Below are 22,998 nucleotides of genomic sequence, written 5' to 3' on the forward strand. Positions count from 1 at the left end.
GAGCCACTAAAAGTTTTAGGTAGGTATGGAGTCATAATCAGAGTTGCATTTTTCAATGAACCACCCAGGAAGGAGTGCAGAAAACCCAGTTGAAGCGGGCAAAATTTTCAACAGGGGAGATAAGTTGAGGCCAAAGCTCTAATCTGGGCATTTAAGGGGGCATGCATAAAGAGTGGCAGTTGCACAAGAGAAAAGTATGCTGGTTAGAGGAATATTTAAAATAATAAGTTGACAGATTTTGGTGAAAACTTAAATTTGGAAACTGAGGGAGAAAGAGAAGTCAAATATGATACCCACTCTGATTCTTCCCCTAAAATGATTGAGCAACCACTTAAGTGAGCTTCTTGTTGTTTAGTTGCTAAGTCTTATCCAGCAATTTTGTGACCCCGTGGACTGTAGCCACCAGGCTCCTCTGTCCGTGGGATTTCCCAGGCAAGAATACTGGAGTTGGTTGCCATTTCCTTCTCCAGGGGATCTTCCTTGCCTAGGGATAGAACTCATGTCTCCTATGTTGCAGGCAGATTCTTTACCACTGAACCACCAGGGAAGTTAAGTGAGCTTGGCTTTGATCAAACCAAGGAGCATAGAAGGAAGATTGAGTATGTCAGAAAAGATGATGTGTGTCCTAATAGCTATCTTTAGTTGAGGTCCCTTTGGGCTTCCAGGGGGAAGCATTTGGTGGGTGCTTGAACATTTGACATGGAACTCATCACAGAGAAAGAAGCTGGAGATGAGGGCATATATTTGGAAGTCTTCAGCACTAGATGGTTAACTGGAGCCGTGAAAGGAAGATGGAATCATCCAAGGACAGAGAAAGAATGAGAAAAGGACAGTGGACTGGACTCTGGGAGTCTTCATATACTTAGGGACAAACAGAGGAAGGGAACCAGCTGGAGAGGAGATAGGAAACCAAAAGAGAATTGTGGCCTGGAAACAAGGGGATAAAAACAAATGAGTAAGGAATGGTCATGCAGTACAAAATGCAAAAGACAGTTCAAGTGAAATAAAGGTAAATCATGGTTCACTGGAGATAGTGACAAAGAGGGGACTGATCTTTATGGTGGGGCCGGTCTCAGTAGAATGGGGTGCGGTAAGGCAGAGGGGAAGTGCAAGCAGAATACCTTTTGCAGTGGGTCAGGAAGGAGGAACTAGAAAGAGTGTGGAAGCTTCTTTTCCAAGACTTTCTCTTTCTCCTAGAAAGGGCACAAATTCTTCAGTTACACCATGTGTTCTGATTTGGGATTTGAAAATGTGGTAACCATACTTTAGGGCAGCCTGTGAATCCAAAAATTAAATGATTTATGGAAAAGGAAAGGGGAGATTCCAAGGGTCCGTCTGCATTGAAGATTGTGAGACATAAAGTCTGAAAAAACAAATCTTCCCTGACTCTTATATTTTGAAAAAAACTAGAAATGAATGTCCTGTGATAGAAACAGGAGGGAACTATTTATTGATTGTCTATAATTTTGTAGTACTCAGGACTCCATATCTAATCTTCAGAGCAGCCTATAGGGTAAAAGTATTGGCCCCGATGGCAAAAAAGTAAACCGGGCTTGGAGAGGTTTAGTGTGTCTGGCCAGCCACCTGGCACACAGTGAAGTTGCTTTGTCATTGTTGAAACTGTATTTCCTTCATACACACCGAGACTAGGAGAGCAAGGATTTCTCTCTGTAAGAGAGGATATATGAGCCTGGAATTTTCATGAGAAAGTGGGAGACAGATCCACTAAGAACAGTTAATATATGATTCCCAAGCTGAAAGAGGGCAGACCGCCATTTGGGAAAGAATTGATAAAACATACAAACTGAAACAAAGTCAGAACCAAAAAAGGCACCATGCAAGGTTAAAATTATGTGAATAATGATGTGCATTTGTTATTTTAATGTTTTCCAAGTGCATTTCATTTTGAATGATATACTCAGATAGCACACATGGTAAGGGATAATTGAAAAAATGTGCCGGAGAATGGCTGCATTCAAAGAATAAACATACAGCTGCGAGGAGGTTAGGAGTCAAAGGGGTAAGCATATGCCCCATCCCCCAGGGATCTCATTAGTGCATGAGTGACCATATATGTAGAGGCTAAATGAATCTCACTGTTTGCAAAGACCCACAGTAAATGAGACAATGACGAATCAATAGTAATTAAGCCAATAGATTCTTATTGACCCAGATGTCTGAAACCAAATACCCTGCTCTGAGATTCCTTGAGAGACAAAAATTTATAGACATGTGCTTTTTTTTTTTTTTTTAATCCCTTTACCCTAAGTACAGTGATGTTTTTCTGAAGCTAGAATTAATGCAGACTCTTGACTTGTAGGTGGAAAGGATGTTCTTATGGCCATTGTTGACCGGGTGATTCTGTTGGACCAGCAGCAGAGAAGCTGGGAAATGTAAAAGCAGGGTACAGTCGTATTCTTCCCAGATGTGTGATTCTGGCCCTGTCATCTATGAAGACCTCAGAGGACCCTTGCCTGACATTGTCATGCATGCACTGTGCTCAGTTGCTGTAGTCATGTCCAATTGTATAGACTGTTGCAACCCTGTAGATTGTAGCCCTCCAGGCTCCTCTGTCCATGGGATTCTCCAAACAAGAATAGTGAAGTGGATTGCCATGCCCTTTTCCAAGGGATCTTCCCAACCCAGGAGTCGAGACCGAGTCTCCTGCATCTCCGACATTGCAGGAAGGTTCTTTACTGCTGAGCCACCAGGGAAGCCCAACACTATCATAGAATCATTCTAAAACAGAGCTTAGACTTGGGGCTTTGACAAATCATTCCTGACCAGAGATACAGAAAGCACATGGCTTCAGAATCACAGAGAGGGTTTAAGTTTGACCTTGGTCACATGTCTTCACTCCTTACACATTCCCTCTATAAGGGGTGTTACCAGTACCTGGCTCACTGGGTTGTGGTTGAAGGCCAGAGGAAGAAGGAGCAGCAGTTAATGTTGCTGTGGTTAGTAAGCCTTTTCCACAAAAGATCTTCATTTTCTGATATAGGTTGAAAGATTTTTCCAAATGGGAATGAGATGTCAGGTCAAGGACCAAAGAGAGCGCCTGGTAAGGAGGACTGCCCGCACCTCCACCCAGCACACATCTCACAAACACACACACACACATTCTCACATACACATGCAAGTACTTACATAGATTAGTTTTTTTTTTTTTTCTATATTTTCTATCTTGGAGTTCTACATAAAATTTATATACTGTAAGAGTTTGAAAAACACCACTGTTTGTTTCTTTATACCTAGTGTAAAAATTTTTCAGGAATTTCATAGGATCCAGAAAGACATTCAGTTTCACAAAACTAAAACTAGGAATCTCTTAGCTGTACTCCTAAAGCATTTTAAATATAAATAATAAATATGTTAGGTGTCTTATGTATCAACATCTCTTGGTCATTGATCTCTCATACTTTTTTTACTTACCATTATTCAAGCTGTGTTATTATGCTTTAAAGCTATGGTTCCAAGGGCAACGGTGAGTGGTGGCATGGGATACTAGTCCACTTTCTTCTAGAATTGTCAGTTCAAGAGAAGCAAGCACATTTAAAGAGAGGAAGCCTAACCAACTTTAATCTTTGTGTCATGCAATGAGATTTCACCCACTAAGGTGAAATTTCCCACTCATTACATGTATGGGAAACTGAAGTTCAGAGAGGTTAAGTCACTGGCTTGTGTCACCCAGTGAGAACAGGTAGAACCACGATCTCTATCCAGCATGGTCTTGGATACAGATCCTGGTTCTGCCTGCCCTAAGCCCATTCTCCCAAGCCCAACCTCTCTGGCTCTCTCTCAAGTAAATAGACTGAGACAATGAGAAAGGTCATCTCTTTCATTCTACATATGAAGAAACTAAGGCTTAAAAAGAACAAGAACTAATGCATTGTCATTAGGTAGATTTGGGTTGGAAATCAAGTCTCCCAGCTGTTGATCCCAACTGCATCCAGCCCAGCCTATCACTGCTTTCAGCAAACTCCCATCCTGAGTCTGGGAACTTACATTTGTCTCCATATGTCAAATTATTATTACAATTAGTAATACTGATTTTTTAAAATCCTTTACATATGTACAGCACTGTACAGTTTGCAAAATCGTGTATCTTCACCTACATAGTCTCCTTTGATCTTCACAATAATCCTATGAGGTCAGTTGGGCAGAAATTATAATGGCTTTTTTTACAGATGCAGAAAGAATGGTTCAGAAAGTTTGAATAACTTTTTCGTGGTTACATACCTACTATGGAGAAAAGCCATTCTTGGATCTGGTCTTCCAAGTCCAGACCTTTCCACCTTCCACCAGGACAGGCTTCCTGTCCTTGGTGAGAGCACAATGTGATCCAAGAGTGTGGTTTGCTGATTTCTGTAAGTTGGGGGTAGTTTCTTTACTGAAGCTTTTGGGACCCCACTTACTTTCTGGATCTGATGTGGGAGTACAAACAGTTTCTTTCTACAGAGCAGTTTGCTCCCTGACCCTACCCCGCCTTTTAAAAACAACATCCTCTTCTCTTCCAGAGGCCAGAGTGTATATGCATATTTGAACAGTCACCTGGATCTGATTAAGAAGGCTCAGCCCGTGGGTTTCCTCACTGTTGATTTACATGTTTGGCCAGATTTCCATGGCAACCGGTCTCCCTTAGCAGATCTGACACTAAAGGGCATGGTAAGTAACAGTCAGTTCTTGCACGAAGGTGAAGGTGGGCCAGAGGGCTCCAGAGTTGGAAGAAGCAAAGTTGAGGAGAAGGAAAAAAGAGGAAATACCAACAAAGCCGGCCAGCAGCCCACTGGCTTCTTGCAGATGTACTGCTGTTGAGAAGGTTCTTGCAACTACACAGGACAATCTGCTGAAAGTTCTCATTGTTTCTGAGCCAACTTTGAGAGTGTTAAAAGCAGGATTTCTTGCTTATAGCTACTGCTGCCTCTTTGTCCCATGAAGCGACTAGAAGTGTGAGCCCCTGCCTATGCAATTTTTCTGTTTACATCAGTTTGTGGAGTCATGTTTTCCATCTCCATCTCCAGGCTGCTGGGTAAATAAGTGGTAAATATTACCACCCACGGTCTAGCTTGCAACAGCCACACATCTGCCTAGGCTCTCAATCAGGGATGTTCAGAGTGTAGGCTAACATTATTAGAATTTCAGATAAACATTGGTAAAAGTAAAATAAAGTTAATAACTTATGTTAGTGGGTAAATTCAGTTGTTAGTGACCTTTAGACTCACTTTAGGTTCAGAGATTTGGGGCTGGAGGTGCCAACATGACCTTGGTGGAAGTGCTCACAACCACCTAAACTAAGGGATAACATCCCAATGGTCAAGCAAGATTGGGTGGCTAAGAGTAGCTTAGCACTAAGAATCGTGTTTGAGGATGGATGAAGCATGTGAAAACTAGGGAAAAAGAGACAAACTTCAGGTCCAAGAGGCCAGGAGAGACCACAAACAGGAAAAGATAAATTCAGAATCCAGATGTCCCATTGAGAAGCAAAGTATGAGGTGCATTAAGGCAGGGCTTTAGAGTGGAAGCCCTGGGCAGTGCAAGCTTTATGCACTCACTATGTGACAGCGGAGCAGGCCTGCTGGCTTGAGGAACTTCAAGACTTAATGAGCTTTGGTTTTGTGGTTAATTCTATTAGGATTATTTTGAATATTTTTGTGTAGCCAACAGAAAGACCCAGTCTTTACTTTCATTACCTATTTGACTCAATCAACTTCTGTGTATAAAAGGGAGTCATGATAGAAAAGAAAATTGGACATAGCGAAAGCAGTGTCTGTCTGGAGTCTGTGAAGCAGGCCCGTGTGAAAAATAATGAACTTGGCCTCCTATTTGGCCCATGGAAACAGAAGAGGAATGTCCAGAGAGGCCCATGTGCCCTAGGCTACAGCTAGAAAGTCATACTTTCAGATGACTGACTTTCTGGGTACAAACAGAACTTAAGAGAAGAACACATTTTGTATGAGTATAAAAATCCATATCTTAGAGACAAATATCTAAAGCAAAATATAGGAGACACTTAAAATGTTAAAGAAGGGTCTTCCCTAGCAGTTCAGTGGTTAAGACTCCATGCTTCCACTGCAAGGGACCCAGGTTCAATCCCTGATTGGGAAACTAAAATGCCACATGTCACATGACGCAACCAAAAAGAAAAAGAAAAAAGAAATAGAATGAATGAAAAACTGGAAACAAAGAAATAAAAATTAAAACTTTTAAAAAATGTTAAAGAAGTTGAGAAGGATGACTGGTTCATAAAATGACCGCCCCCCCCCCTGCCCCCGCCACCTCCCCCAGAAAAGCAGGGTTGTATCATAAAATGACTCTGAAGTCCAGGGCTTGCATCCAGATGCCTTCCCTTAGGGTCCTTACCTTGCGAAACCTGCTGTACCAGCTTCACCACCCAGCATGGCAAGTGCCATGGCTTCCCAAGGGCTTTGTCCATTTCTTAAAACCAACCCTGACATCCAGAGACTTAAGAATTGCCATCATCAGGATTCCAATAAAGTTAGCTCAAACACAGAATGGGATTCCAAACAAGCCAATGACTGCTTCAAAGAGCGTCTGTCTTATTAGATTAAGTACAAATAGGTATGTACTCACCAAAGGAGATGTCTTGCTTGGGGACATATGCCCAACTGTATTAAAAAATCCTGCTATATTTTTAAAAATAGAATCTCTCTTTCTATTGAAGCAGTATATGAATACAGGTTTGTTTGTTGATGTATTTAATGTTTTGGCCATGCCGTACAGCATGTGGGGTATTAGTTCCTGACCTGGGATTGAACCTGCACCCCCTACGGTGGAAGCACAGTCTCAATGACTGGACTGTGAGGGAAGTCCCTGTATTTACTTTTTTAGAAGTTTTATTGTTTTATAAACATACTTTATACATCACCTGATGTTTCTTAGCAGGGATTTCCCTTCACAATTGCCCCTGGGTTGGCTTTACCTTTGAATAGCTATCATGCTATGAATTTATCTCACAAACTGGAAGGAGAAGATGACCTAGATAAGATACAAGAAAGGAAATCCTAGGCTAGAAATTTTTCCCCAAATCTCATTTTTTAAAAAAATTTTTATTTAATATTGGAGTATAGCTGATTTAAAATGCTGTGTTGGTTTCAGGTGTACAAAGTGATTCAGTTATACATATACATATATCTATTCTTTTTCAGATTCTTTTTCCATACAGGTTACTACAGAACATTAAGTAGAGTTCTCTGTGCTATACAGTAGGTCCTTGTTGATTATTTTATACATAGTAGTGTATATATGTTAATCCCAAACGCCTAATTCATCCCTCCCCAACACCTTTCCAACCACAAGTTTTGTTTTTGAAGCCTGTGAGTCTGTTTCTGTTATACAAATAAATTCATTTGTATTATTTTTTTAGATTCCACCTATAAGTAATGTCATTGATATTTGTCTTACTCTGTCCAACTTATGTCACTTTTTTTAGTGATATAAAAAGTGTCCATCCGTGTTGCTGCAAATGGCATTATTTCATTCTTTTGGATGGCTGAGTAATATTCCATTTTATATATGTACCACATCTTCTTTGTCCATTCAGCATCTGTCAATGAACATTTCGGTTGCTTCCATGTCTTGGCTATTGTAAATAGTGCTGCGATGAATGTTGGGGTGCCTGTATCTTTAAAATTATGGTTTCCTCCAAATATTTGCCCAGGAGTGAGATTGAAGTATCATGTGGTAGTTCTGTTTTTAGTTTTCTTAAGAAACCTCCATACTGTTCGCCATAGTGGTGGTACCAACTTACATTTCCACCAACAATGTAGTAGGGTTCCCTTTTCTCCACGGCCTCTCTAGCACTTTTGTTTGTAGAGTTTTTGATTATGGCCATTCTGACTGATGAGGTGATGACCCATTGCATTTTGATTTGCATTTCTCTAATAATCACAAAGAATCAGACATGACTTAGCAACTGAACAACAGCAACAAATAATTAGTAGTGTTGAGTATCTTTTCATGTGCTTTCTGGTCATCTGTATGTCTTTTTAGGGAAATATCTATTTAGATGTTTTGCCCATTTTTGATTAGGTTGTCTGGTTTTTTAGATTGAGATGCATGAACTGCTTGTGTGTTTTGGAGGTTAATCGCTTGTCAGTTACCTCATTTGCAAATATTTTCTCCAATTCTGTGGGCTGTCTTTTTGTTTTGTTTATGGTTTCCTTTTCTGTGAAAAAGCTTCTAAGTATAATTAGGCCCCATTTGTTTATTTTTGTTTTCGTTTTCATTATTCCTAAGAGATGGATCCAGAACGATATTGCTGTTATTTATGTCAAAGAGTGCTCTGTCTGTTTTCTTCCAAGCGTTTTATACTATCTGGTCTTATATTTAAGTCTTTAATCCATTTCAAGCTTCTTTTTGTATGGTATTGGAGAATGTTCTAATTTATTCTTTTACATATAGCTATCCAGTTTCCCCAGCACCGATTATTGAAGGGACTGTCTTCTCTCCCTTGTATATTCTTTCCTCTTTTGTCATAGAATAATTGAACACAGATGTGTGGGTTTATTTCTGAGCTTTCCATCCTGCTCCATTGATCTATATTTCTGCTGGGCCAGTACTGTACTGCTTTGATTACTGTAACTTTGTAATATAGTCTGAGGTCAGGATGCATGATTCTTCCAGCTCTATTCTACTTCAAGATTCTTTTGGCTATTCAGAGTCTTCTGTGTTTCCATACACATTTTAAAATTTTGTTTATCTAGTTCTTTGAAAATTCCCAATTTGATAGGGATTGCATTGATTCTGTAGATTGCTTTGGGTAGTATAGTTATTTTGACAATATTAATTCTTCCAATTCAAGAACATAGTATATCTTTTCATCTGTTTGTGTCATCTTCAGTTTTTTTTCATCAGTGTCTTATAGCTTTCAGAGTACAGGTCTTTTGCCTCCTTAGGTAGGTTTATTCCTAGGTATTTTATTCTTTTTGATGTGGTGGTAAATGGGATTGTTTCCTTAATTTTTCTTTCTGATCTTTCATTGTTAGTGTATAGAAATGCAACAGGTTTTTGCATATTCTTTTGTTTCCTTCAATTTTATTGAATTCATTGATGAGCTGTAGTAGTTTTCTGATAGCATCTTTAGGATTTTCTATGTACAGTGTCATGTATCTGCAAACAGTTTTACTTCTGCTTTTCCAGTTTGGATTCCTTTTATTTCTTTTTTCTTCTCTGATTGCCATGGCTAGGACATCTAAAATTATGTTGAGTAAAAGTGGCGAGGGTAGACATCCTTGTCTTGTTCCTAATCTTAGAGGAAATGCTTTTAGTTTTTCACCATTGAGTATGATGTTAGCTGTGGGTTTGTCATATATGGCCTTTATTATGTTGAGATAGTTTTCTTTTATGCCCAGTTTCTGGAGAGTTTTTAATCATAAATAGGTGTTGAATTTTGTTGAAAACTTTTTATGCAACTATTGAGATGATCATATGGTTTTTATTCTTCAGTTTGTATCACATTTGTATCAGTTTTCAAAGAATTAGATTAATTTGTGTATATTGAAAAATCCTTGCGTCCTGGGGATAAACCTTACGTGATCATGATGTGTGGTCCTTTTGATGTGTTGTTGGATCCAGTTTGCTAGTATTTTCTTGAGGATTTTTGTATCTATGTTCAAATCTCTTTCCCTCAGTCCAGTTTTGGATAATATCCAAATAATCACCCTGAATCTATTTGTCATTTTATCCTTTTGCCAGAACCTACAGTGACTACTTTCTGCAACACTCATTCGGAAAAAATTTATTTCATGCCTACTTTGTTCCAAGCCCTACTAAGAAAATCCCAGTAGGGCATGAACAATATATGATTTATATAAACAGGCAATGGGGATGCAAGTTCAAGCTCCAGATGCCACTCACTGTCCAAGGCTCTATAGACATATAGAAAATGATGGCCCACCATGGTCTCAGCAGTCAAGAAAAGCTTCAGATAGGAAGTGACATTGACTGAGTGAAATAGAAAACAGGGTTTACGAACAGTGTTCATAACAGTGCAGTGTTCTAGAGGGGGGGAGAGCACGGTGGGTGAATGTTTACAATTTTGGGGTCCATATGTCACTGTCTAACCAGTGATAGACTGCACTTAGCATTCTATCTAGGTAATAAAAAATCTCTCAAAGAACCAGTGGCCACTCCCTGTTCTTCTGCTTCACCAACAGCACACTCTCCCAATTCTTTTCTCTCTCCATGGTTGGCTCTTTTCTGTTACCCTTTATTGATCACCTACTATGTGCAGGCCTAGGCTAAACTGAGGGGAAACAGACTTAAAAAGAAACTGTACCTGTTCCAAGTTCACATGATAATTGGGGGAATAATATTGTACATGTGTGAGTGTGTGTGTATTTGTGTATATGTACATACTGTAATACAGACATCTGTACAAGCCAAAGGAAAAGTGAAAGTGAAGTCACTCAGTTGTGTCCAACTCTTTGCAACTCCATGGACTGTAGCCTACCAGGTTCCTCCATCCATGGCGTTTTCCAGGCAAGAATACTGGAGTGGGTTACCATTTCCTTCTCCAGGAGATCGTCTCAATCGACCTGGATTGAACCCAGGTCTCCCACATTGTAGGCAGATGCTTTACCGTCTAAGCTACCAGGGAAGTCCCACAAGCCAAAGGAGGTACTCAGTAAATGCCTGAGTTTGAATCTTTTAGGTGGCATTTGGGCAACAAACCCTGATGCAGCCTTTCTCTGCTTCATTTGAAAATATCTATGAAGGTGCAAGAAAAAAGCATAAACTTGTGCTGACTTAAACAATTGAGATGACATTCAACTAGAAAAACTAGAATTGACACTCTTAGGGAGAATCTGGGAAGGTTTTACAGAATCAAAAAGATTAAATGTATTTAATAACTTGTTTGAGAAATATAATGTCTGACATATGAACAAAATAAACCATCAGCCTTGCAAAAGTTGGGACCTCTCCACTTCCTGGTCCCTAGCTTAAAAATGCAAGGTCCCTTTAAGCCTAAAAACAGAGCAGTCATCCCTCTACTCTAATGCTGATGGTTAAGGTTTTTTGTTTTGTTTTGCTTTGCTTTTTGGAAGCAGCCAGTGCGCTTAGTTTCCCAGAACTCTTCCACAACCCAGACCTTATCTTCCCTTTCAGTTCAGTCCATTAGAAAACTGCCAACCCAAGTAGCCAGCTGGGCTGGAAGGCTGATTTAGGATGTATGCTGATGGGCTGCAGTCTGAGGACCCTGAATCGGACTCTCTTAGTGGGGCAGAGATAGGGAAACTCTGTGAATTTGACAGGCGGGTAGCTTTACATGTCTGTCATCTGCTCTAGGGTCAGAAAGCCAGGCAGTGGTCATCCCCCTCAGGCCAACAAAGCTACACAAAATAAAAACTGCTAGACTCTGGGAATTGGCAACTAGCTAAAGATCTGAAGAGGCAAACCCAAGTTACAGTGAGTGAGGCTGAGAGTAAATCATGTGTATAGTGTGCTGGGAAATACTGAATATGTATAGTGCCCTAGTAAAAGTGAATTAAAAAAATAGTAATAAAGTGAGTCCCTTAGGAAAAACATGTTGCATATAAAGTAAAAGAAATACCATTTTGAATGCTTAAGGGAAAGGCCTCTTAAAAATTACTTACTACTGAAACCAAAGAGAATATTTTAAAACTTCTCGGCATATTCAATAGGATTTTTTTTCAAAGCACATCTCTGTGAAAGAGGGCAGAAACTTATTAGAAAAAAGTGAGTTCAGATAGAGAGCCAATGGAATGAGAAAACAAAGGAAATAATAAAGACAACTGAAAATATAGTAGCAAGATTAAAACCTACATTGAAGATTTGAATGCAAAATTCATAATTTGTACTAAAAAAATAATATCAGAGCTGTCACAAAGCAACATGTGCTTTAAATGTATTAGAAAAAATTTTTGATTGTAAGGCTTATTGTAAGGATTGTATGGCTTATTTTGTTTCTAATTTCAACAGTGCTTAGATCAAAGATGGGCACTGAATAATTGCCTTCTGGTTAAGCAATTATTGCAGCCTTCACTTGCCAAGGGAGGAAGGAACCGTGACCTGCCAAGGTCACAACACCAAGAAGCAGCAGAGCTTAGATGAAAACAGGAATCCCAGCTTTTAGGATGCACACCCATGTGCTGTGTGCTATGCCTAGTCGCTCAGTCATATATTGGAGAAGGAAATGGCAACCCCCTCCAGTGTTCTTGCCTGGAGAATCCCAGGGACGGGGGAGCCTGGTGGGCTGCCGTCTATGGGGTCGCACAGAGTCGGACATGACTGAAGTGACTTAGCAGCAACAGCAGCATGTCCAACTCTTTGCGACCCCATGGACACTGGTCTACCAGGTTCCTCTGTCCATGGGGCTTCTCCAGGCAAGAATACTAGAGTCGGTTGCCATGCCCTCCTCCAGGGGATCTTCCCAACCCAGGTCTCCTGCATTGCAGGAGGATTCTTTATTGTCTGAGCCTAAGGGAAGCCTATCAGGGAAGCCTGAGAATGCTGGAGTGGGTAACCTATCCCGAGACTTCCTTAACTCATACCTCTGGACTTCATGGGATGCACTGACTATAAAAAGGAGTCCCCAGAGCTCTATCATGCATGATTTCACACTGAAATCTATTTCACTCAGTCAATGTCACCTCCTATCTGACCACTAGCCTTCTTGCTTGTTCTCCCATTTTTCCCCTTACCCTGATTCTTGGATTTAAGCTCTAACCCTATCTTTTCTCAATAATAGTCCTGTTTTTCTTTCCACCCTCACTGACTCAGATTTCAGAAGTAATCACCACTCCTGGTTTGACCTGACTCTAAACCCTTCCACTTTAGGTGCCTACCCTCTTAAATAGAACAGGGTAAAACTCAGGAATCCTTCCATGAAGCTTGATAGGAATCACTTTCTTTTATTCTGGTAAGAGTTGGCTTCCTGCCATGTTACTAGCTGTTTCATTTCTCCTTCAGTGATGCAGGATTGACCTGTGGCACTGGACTCAAAAGAGCGATGGTTAGAGGGTGGGCAACTTAATAGTATGCTTGAACCGAGTAGCCACCTATGTAAATATTTCTCCTTGCCACTTGATAAATGAGGCATGGAGAGGTAAGGGTCATGCATCTGATGTTTGAAAGGAGGCTGGGTAACAGCAGTCAACATCAAAACGTTTAACACCAATGATTCTAGGTTCTTTAAAAACAAAAACAATACTTTTTAAAGAGGTATGATGTGGTCATGTGGTCATAGAGATGAAGCTAAATACCACCAGTAATGGTTGTGTGTCTTAGATAGTAGACGTATGTGTGATTTTTATTTTGAATGATTGGTTGGATAGCTTTTAGTCAAGTGAAAATTGGTTGGATAGCTTTTACTCAAGTGAAACAATAAAGTGAGCCCAGGATTTGAAGTCAGACGTAGCTTGAAAATGTGCCAGCTGTGTGTGACCTCTGAGGTTAGCTCTGTGAGGTCCGTCTGCCTGTCAGTAAGCAGGGGCAGCAGAGGCTTCCTTGCAGGGTCATTGTCAGAATCAAATGGAGAGACTGTCACACAGCAGACAGACAGCAACGGCAGCTACTTTTGAATTGTAGGTCCTGCTTAGTGGCCCTTACTTGCATGTTTACAAGATGGCCTTTGAATCCCAGGCAGCTGGTCACAAGCCATCCACTTTAGGCTCAGAACAGATGGTACCTACCAGCCACCAAGGCCTCCAGCCACAAACAATCAGCTAGAGAAACTAAACAATCACTTGGTCCATCACAGGAACCATGTTTCGTACAAGGTTAGAGATTCGCCTTCTCTTTCCCAGGTTGCACTAGTGCTAAAGAATCCACTTGCCAATGCCACAGACGTAAGAGACGTGGGTTCCATCCCTGAGGTCTTCCCAGGGGATCCTGGAATGGCTACCCACTCCAGTATTCTTGCCTGGAAAATCCCCTGGGCTGAGGAGCCTGGTGGGCCACAGTCCATGGGGTCACAAAGATTCGGACACAACTGAGTGACTGAGAACACTTCACACTTGAGTATTTAAATTATCAGCCCTCAGTTTCATCATCAATATGATAGGAAACTCCCCTTTGCTGTGCCTTAGTTGTAAAAGAGTCCTTGCCTCCTTGTGTACACAACCAGTGTTTATTCTCAAATCAATATGCCCTCTTTGTTATGGTGGGTTTTAAAAAAATTCCTTTCCTGAAACGCCCACTCAGAGAAGTAAATTACCTCAGAGACATACCGGGAGGTGAGAACACAGCACATTCACCAATTGGCTGAAACGTGTTTTCCCTGCTTCATTTTGCAAGCACAACACTACCCAGAACGGAAAGTTATTTTCTGGTTCTTTGAAGAGCTGTGATTTCTAACATAAGGCCATATGCTGCTCAAACTGCTGGAGAGGTTGAGCGCTGTTCCAAGGGCTCTTCAAAACAAGCACAGTGCAACGTGCGTGTGGAAAACTAGGAGGGAGTCAGGAAAGAAGCACTATGAGATCTTAGCCAGTTCCCAGAGGACTGACTCCCAGCTAGAGACAGACATGGCTGAACAGAGTCAGATGTGGGGGAGTCAGCAATTCTGGCGAGTGTGTGCAGAGAAGCCAGAGGCTGTATCCCTGTGGCTTCACCTGATTGGGAGATAGATGATCGAGTTGGAAGCTCAGGACCAATTAAGCAGCGTTTGAATGATATATTTGTAAGCCTTGGAAACACGTGGACTCTTTGACATGAGTTTATTGATTTTTTTGGTTCTGATTTAATATTGTTTTATGTACCATTCTTTCACATATTGTTTTTGCCTATGAAAAATTGACTCTTATAATGAAGTTTAATATCTTCAGTATCATTTAACTGGTTTTCAGATAATGTATTTTTTTTATTAAAGCAACTAATTTACCAGCTAGTATGATGATTTGTAATAGGTGCTTTTTTTTTCAGGAATCATGACCTACCAAGCACCATGATAGATGCCTTCCAAGCATCATCACCAGCTTTCTTTATAACCCTACAAGACAGTATTATTACCACATTGAAAACAGTGGAGAAATTGAGGGTCAGAGAGTCTAAGTAATTCACTCAGGGAAGAAAAGACCAGAAGTAGTAGTAGAACCCAGTCAGTTCAAACCGAGGTCACTGACATTCTCAAATGAAAAATTAAATCTTTGTATTTTTGGCACTCCTTTTGTTCTGTTTTCAATCTGTCTGAAATATTTCTCCCTTAGTTTAGTGATTTTTTTTTTTTTAATTGCAGTATAGAATCAGTCTTTTCTTAGTGCTTTTTATCTTCCCTGTATGCACCAAATGACAAAACTGGGGCTAGGGGGCAGTGTGGATTGTGAACAGGATCCTTTCTCAAGATAGTGTATCATGATAAAAGATTGAGGAGTAAATCAGGTGGAAATCTGCCAGGAAGACCTAAGAGATGAATAATGGGAAATAATTAAGGCCAGAGGACCCAGGATGGGATCCAAGTTGTGTGTAAATCCAAGACAGGGTTATATGACAGCAAATGTGAACCAGGACTGTTGACCAAAACAGCCTTGTTAAGTGCATATTAAAATATATGATTATTTTAGATTTAGATTTTTTAGACTTAGGTTTAGCACATCAGAAGCAAGGCAGATGAAGGTGTGAAGTACCTGGTACATCTGTGCTGTGCTGTGCTAGGTCGCTTCAGTCATGTCCAACTCTTTGCGGTCCTATGAACCGTAGCCTGCCAGGCTCCTCTGTCCATGGAATTCTCCATGCAAGAATACAGGAGTGGGTTGCCACTTCCTACTCCACCTGGTACATCTGGGAAACAGCAAATGGACTAGTGTTCTTGGTATAGAGTTCACCAACAAAATAGGCTGTGAAGGAGAATGTCAGTCCGTTCTCCCGTTGTCATATGTGTATTAGTTGTCCATTGCTTCTGGAATAAATTACCACAAGCCTAGTGGCTTAAATGTATTTTTTATATTTATTTGTAAATGATTTATCTAACATTGGCTCTGCTGGGTCTTCGTTGCTATGCACGCACTTTCTCTAGTTGTGGCGAGTGGGGCTCCCCTTTGCTGTGTTCAGGCTTCTCATGGTGGTGGCTTCTCTTGTTGCTCAGGCCTCAGTGGTTGAGGTGCACAGGCTTAGTTGCTCCATGGTATGTGGAATCTTTCCAGACAACGTATCAAACCCTTGTCTCCTGCGTTGGCAGGCAGATTCTTAACCACTGGTCCACAAGGGAAGTTCAAGGCTTAAATTTATTATCTCACAGTTATGTAGGTCAGAAGCCCAGGCTGGCCCAACTGGTTTCTCTGCTCCTGTTTTCACAAGACCAGAACTAAGGGAGGTTCTGGGAATAATCTGCTATCAAATCCTTCAAGTTGTTGGCCAAACTCAGCTCTGTGCAGTTGTAAGACAGAGGTGCCTGTTTCCAACATAGCTGTTAGCTAGGGATCCTCAGGTTCGAGAGGCCACATGAATGCCTTGGCTCATCGTCCTCTTTCTCCATCTTCAGAGCCAGCAATAGCAGATCAAGTCCTTCCCATGCTTTGAATCTCTCTAATTTCCACTTCTACCTCATCTCTCCTACATTATTCTACTGTATCTCTTGACTGACTCTTCTGTCTTCCTCTTCTGTCTTTAATAGCTCACAGGATTACATTGGGCCCAAATGGATAATCCAGGGTAATATCCCTATTTTAAGATCAACTGGCTAGTAACCAGTTCCATCTGCAAAAGCCCTTTATAGCAGTGCCCAAATTAGTGTTTGGTAGGGTAGTCAGGGGAGAAGGCAATGGCACCCCACTCCAGTACTCTTTCCTGGAAAAGTCCCATGGACCGAGGAGCCTGGTGGGCTGCAGTCCATGGGGTCACTAAGAGTCAGACATGACTGAGCAACTTCATTTTCACTTTTCACTTTCATGCATTGGAGAAGGAAATGGCAACCCACTCCAGTGCTCTTACCTGGAGAATCCCAGGGACGGGGGAGCCTGGTGGGCTGCCATCTGGGGTCACACAGGATCAGACATGACTGAAGTGACTTAGCAGCAGCAGCAGGATAGTCAGGGGATGTTAACCTAAATTTGGCCTATCACATTGTGTTAATACATTTATATGCATTTCCCATTTCTGGATGAGTTTTTGACAATGCCAAGTGTTGGTCTCCATCCCCGATACTGATAACCTATAAATATTTTGGGGAAATTTTATCTCCCTTTCTCTTCCAGGCTGCTGACTATCTGAGACCTGTTCTCCAATCTCTGGCCTCTCTCCAGAGGTTTACCGGAAATCTTTCTCTGATCCTCCTTATTTCCTTGCTATATGCCCATCATCTCCTTCATTACTGACTGAACAGCAGAGAGTTTCTTATTCCTTTGTGTTCTGAAAAGTTTTCAGTCAATTCCCTTGAGCCTTGGATACTCCATCAAACTCTGATGACCCTAGAAAATCTTATGACAAAGAATCCCGTTTTCTTGTCTTTCATAATGTTTAGAAACCCCTTGAGCTCTATTTCTAAGCATTTTTTTTCTTACCAATATACATAATCACTTAATTTTTTGAACAACTAAGAAGGGAAAAACTTAGCTAACTAAATTACTAATAGACCTTTGTTTATAATCTCAACTACTCCGTGGCCTATGGACCTATAATTGACATAACCAAGGTTTAGGGCAATTGTTCCTACAATTTATCATGCATTCAGGCCTTGCTAAAAATGCAGATTGCTGGGCCCCCACCAAAAGCTCAGTAACTAGAAGTTGGATCACAGGAAATCTGCCTTTAACTCAGACCTCACGAAAGCGTTAAGAGAGAAGCCCAAGTTCACACAGCTGCCTGGGGGGTACAGGATTTCAGCTGAAGTCTAGGGTGAAGATCATGTGTCTTTCCTTTCACAGAATGAACGGAAGTGTGTAGGTTGATAAGGACTAAGGCTTCTCCAAGAAGTCCTTGAAAGTGAGTCTTCCACTGTCCTATTGCTGGCCGCTCATCGGGGCACCCTGCTTCTCCACACTCCTGGATGTCTCACGTGATCCTGATCTGACACCCAGCACTCTTTCTGCTCTGTCTTCCCCACCCTATACCACTACTGGTCTTCAGTCCCCATCGCTGATACCCTGGGAGTACCCACAGCATGTTGCAGGAGATCTTTTGTTTCTGTATCCCAATTAGTGAATGAGATTGAGCCGCTCATGTAATTCAGAAGAACAGAAGTGAACATTTATTAAGAGAAAAGGGAAGAGTATGAACATTTATTAAGCGCTATAAGTATCTAGCTCTTGTCGATTTGGTACAGCTTGCATAAAAAGTTAGATGCTTTGCAAATGATAACTCATTTAATTATTAAATACCTTGAGGTATTATTATTCTTATTTTACAGAATTTAAAAAACTGAGGCTCAAACAACAAAACTCACAATTGTCCTGCCGTCAATCAGAGAGAACATCTTACTCCAAAGTGTATCATCTTTCTTTCACCTTTATAAATCCCAATAGTATTTACATAAATGTTTTATAATAGTACCTAGGAGGTTGAAATTATCCATTGCAGTTCACGTCTCTTTGGCCACCATATGCCTCTAAATATTAATTATGAATGTTTTCTGTTATAGTCTTCATTTCACAATAGTCAAAATAAATAAAATATGCTTACCATTGGAACTCTCCATGGGGGCTTCCCCACTCATTTCACTCTCTCCCAAGCATTTGAAACAGGCACATGTGCATCTATAAACAGATTCCTTCCAGTTATGCTTCCTTTTCATATCTTCTTACTGATGGAGCCATTCAGCCTTCAGCCAAGAGTATCAGCTCCTCTGGCCTGTTCCAGCTTTCTGGCTGGTTGCAAAGCTGTGCCTCCCCCAGGACATCCTGGCATCTCCAGGGCTCTGACACCTCTTGCCATGATAGCTCCATGAGGGTCCTCTGTAGCCTCCTGAGTGGTCCACATGACAGACACACCTTAGAAAGTTCCATCTTGGGTTGACTGTCATTTGATTTTTGTCAAGATGAGGCTGGGATGCCTGATACTTGAGGGAGAATCAAATGATTATCTGTTCTTCTACTGTCGCCATTAGCAAATAAGGTGAGATGTCAAGAAAGCAGGGACCCTGGGCCATTTCACTGAGTCACATTTCAACTCATGTCTCTGGTATTAGTGGTGAGGGAATGTTGGAAATAGCCATGGGAGAACCATTCTTGCTTATTACTCCCTTTTGATACTGAAGGCCTTCCATATGATGGTCCATGTAATAAATTCCTCCCCAGGAATAATTTTGTTTCTCTTGAAGAGTGATATGTTTTATTTGTCATAAATGAAAGGCTGTGCCATCCATCATGTTTCTTTTTTTGCCATAGCTACTAGTAAACCAGCTCAAGAGTTAAATTTAGTACTCATTTACCTTGATCATCTCATTCTCCGTTTCTGAAGAAAAGAAACTATCTTCTCTTTTCTTCCCTATGATTTCTGAGCTTTGAAAACACTCAGAATTTAGAGAAGGGTTCATCGTATTTTTTTGTTTGAATATAAATACGTTGGGGAAGTTCTCCTGAATAGTTGCTGGGATTAAGAAAACTCAATCTAGTGGTATTTTAGTCCTCCTCTCTCATGGGTTCTTACTAATTGAGAAGAGTATCAGAACCAGTTACATTGTCAATGTTATTATACAGAGCCCTAATAAATTAATAGGAAAATGGTCTATATAAAAAGTCAAAACCCTCCATCACAGTTTATCCACATGTGGCATTCAGGACCCTCCTGTGGATGGATGTTGATCTGCCAAACAGACTCGTACCCAACCACATGGAGGACCATGGTCTGATTCACACCTCACTGATAGCCAGCGAGAGGAAGCCAAAGCTAGACTACCTATTGGACTGACTCTGAAAGAGAGCTCTAAACTGTGGCCCAATAACTTTTCCTACCCTGTTGAGGTCAGGCCAGTTCTGAAGAAGAGAGAAAGAGAGACCACTTATGACTTGTGATCTTTACCAAGCACCACTGCACTCCCTGGGGCTGGTGTTCACAGAGGGTGTTTGGCTGAGGGGCCTTAGGGCAGGGCTGAAATCCTGTCCACTCTGCTCCTTTTTATAATTCACTCTTCTCGATGGAATGTCTTGCATTTAGTCCACCTAGCAGGAGCACTGTTTTCTAAATCACACAACAGCCCCATATAACCTACAGGGTCACTTCTTCTGCTTCCCAGGTGGTGCAGTGATTAAGAATCTGCCTCCAATGCAGGAGACACGAGTTTAATCTCTGGGTCAGGAAGATTCCCCTGGAGTAGGAAATAGCAACCCAGGTGGTTCAGATGGTAAAGAATCTGCCTGCAATGCAGGAGACCCTGGTTTGATTCCCGGGTTGGAAAGATCCCCTGGAGAAGAGAATGGCTATCCACACCAGTATTCTTGGGGCTGCCCAGGTGTCTCAGACAGTAAGGAGTCTGCCTGCAATGAGGGTTCTGCTGGCAGAATCTTCCTGCAGACTGGGTTTGATTTCTGAGTCAGGAAGATCCCCTGGAGGAGGGAATGGTTACCCAATCCAGTATTCTTGCCTGGAGAATTCCAAAGGAGACTGGCAAGCTACAGTTCATGGGGTTTCAAAGAGCCAGACATGACTGAGCAACTTAATACTTTAACTTACTTTCTTTTACTGCAGTCTCATAGAAATCACTTCCCTGATGAGGAAGAGAAAGTGTGGAGGTTCGGGGAGGGGGAAGAGCATGGGGTAAGCAACTATTAAGTGATGGTCCAGTGTTTTTCTTTCTTGGGGTGTGGAGAAAATATACCCACTCCACCTCTGTGAATTTATGAGGGGCTGAGGGAATAGATACTGTCTTTCCTGGTGGCTCAGACAGGAAAGAATCTTCCTGCAGTGCAAGAGACCCAGGTTTGATCCCTCTATTGGGAAGACCTCCTGGAGAAGGGAATGGCTACCCACTCCAGTGTTCTCGCCTGGAGAATTCCATGGTCAGAGGAGCCTGGTGGGCTATAGTCCATGGTGTCCTAAAGAGTCAGACATGACAGGAACAACTAACACTTTTGCTTTTTTTTTCACTTTTATAATTGTATATGACAGAGAGGGATAGGATGTTAGAAGAGAGAATGGCATTCATAAAGAAAAAGGAGCACTGAAGCGCCACACATTCACCAAGTGTTAGCTTAGTGCTGCTGTGTACCAGGTCAGTGGCAGGCATGGGAGGTACTGTGGTGAGTAACACAGAGTCTGTCAGAACACCTGGGTTCTGGCTTCCATGAACCTCTGGATTCTCTCTTAAGCAAACTGCTTTCTCCTCTGTGTCATAAACCTCTATGTTATCAGTGTGGTTCATGTTCTCCTAGTTCCAACATTCTTACTGCATATTTAGGCCTCTGGAGAACTTTCTGAGAGATGTTCCTTCCGAGTTCTTGGCTGGAGAATATGTACCCCAAGAGCTCCTTTCTGGTTTCTCCTTCAAACCTCCCATGCTCCTTTGTGTTCATATCAACACCACTACTATCATTGAGTGGCTTCATAATCTGCCCTCTATCAGCAGGTAGCTCTACTGAATTCAGGAATACCCACTTTAGCAGACTTAGATGAGTAATCAGAACAGCTGGGTGACTTCCCTGGTGGTCCAGTGGTTAAGACCCTGTGCTTCCACTGCAGGGGACGTGAGTTAGATCCCTGGTCAGGGAACTAGATCCCACAGGCTATGCAGCCAAAAAGTTAAAATATAAATAAATAAATAAGCATGTGCATGTGCCGTGTGCTCAGTCGTGTCTCGCTTTTTGCAACCCCACCGAATGCAGCCTGACAGGCTTCTGTGTCCGTGGGATTCTCCAGGCAGGGATACTGTAGTGGGTTGTCATTTCCTACTTCAGGGAATCTTCCTGATCCAGGGATCGAACCCACACCTCCTATATCTCCTGCATTCCAGGCGAATTCTTTACCCACTCAGCTATCAGCAACCCACCCCCCAAAAAAAAAAAAAAACAGCCGGAACACAGGATGTTAAGTGAGAATAGAAAAGATGAGACACTGGGGAAGAGAGCGGGATTGACCATGGGCAGAATCACTCACAGAAGACAGGGAAGGTGTTTCTGCTTCAGACTGAAGGCAATGGGGGCAGAATTTTTCACATGATCAGTTTACTTTTGAGAATAAGCACTAGCTCCCTTGTAGAGAGGAGCAAGCCCCATTGGAAACAAGGAGATTTGATCAGGAGCTATTTCAGCAATCAGGAAGAATGTGCGGAAGGACCTGGATTAAGGAAGTGACTGACAAGATGAAGAGAGGGGATGGATTCAAAATAAATTTGGGACCTCAAATGTACAAGACTTGGAGACTGATTAAACACAAGAAGGGAGAGGGAAGTCAGGGGAAAGTGCTCCCAGGTTTCTGGTTTGAGTAGTGGAGGGATATCTGTGCCCTGTAACAGGCCAAGGCTGACGCCTTAATCCTGGCTGGGGGTGGAATCTGGAGAAAATGATAAATGGGGCTGGAGCTATTGAAGGACAGAGACCTGGGTAGACCACTAGGCTCCCCCGTTTTAGTGCAGGCTGCATGTCACCACTTCATTGAACTCAGAAATGTAAATACCGTTGCTGCTGCTGCTGCTTCTAAGTCGCTTTAGTCATGTCCGACTCTGTGCAACCCCATAGACGGCAGCTCACCAGGCTCCCCTGTCCCTGGGATTCTCCAGGCAAGAACACTGGAGTGGGTTGCCATTTCCTTCTCCAATGCATGAAAGTGAAAAGTGAAAGTGAAGTCGCTCAGTCATGTCCGACTCTTAGCGACCCCATGGCCCTCAGCCTACCAGGCTCCTCCATCCATGGGATTTTCCAGGCAGGAGTACTGGATGTAAATTAATTTTGTCATGAAAATCTGAAGTGAACTGTGGCACTGATGCCCACCAGCTTCGGACTAGACTTAAAGAAACCGGCAGTCTTCACCCTCTAGAAATGTCCCAAGAGAACACCTTCACAAATGGGAGACATGAAAGTGAGACCATGAACAAGTCTTGAAACTCCCCAAATCCAGTAACCTGTTGTCCTGGAACCTCTCAGAAATGTACAT

The 22,998-nt window shown here is 41.8% G+C and overlaps 1 protein-coding gene across 4 annotated transcripts in view; it reads left to right on the forward strand.

Moving 5' to 3' along the window:
* The window catches only part of FGGY (FGGY carbohydrate kinase domain containing), a 504,873-nt gene that overhangs the window by 374,794 nt on the left and 107,081 nt on the right, over positions 1–22,998 (forward strand). For all 4 annotated transcript variants that reach the window (XM_010859213.1, XM_010859222.1, XM_010859202.1 and 1 more), the window contains one exon: positions 4,518–4,665. In XM_010859213.1, coding sequence (XP_010857515.1) covers positions 4,518–4,665 — 148 coding nt within the window. The remainder of the gene's footprint in view (positions 1–4,517; positions 4,666–22,998) is intronic.

Source organism: Bison bison, unplaced genomic scaffold (assembly GCF_000754665.1).
Source record: "Bison bison bison isolate TAMUID 2011002044 unplaced genomic scaffold, Bison_UMD1.0 scf7180017856337, whole genome shotgun sequence".
Taxonomy (NCBI): domain Eukaryota; kingdom Metazoa; phylum Chordata; class Mammalia; order Artiodactyla; family Bovidae; genus Bison; species Bison bison.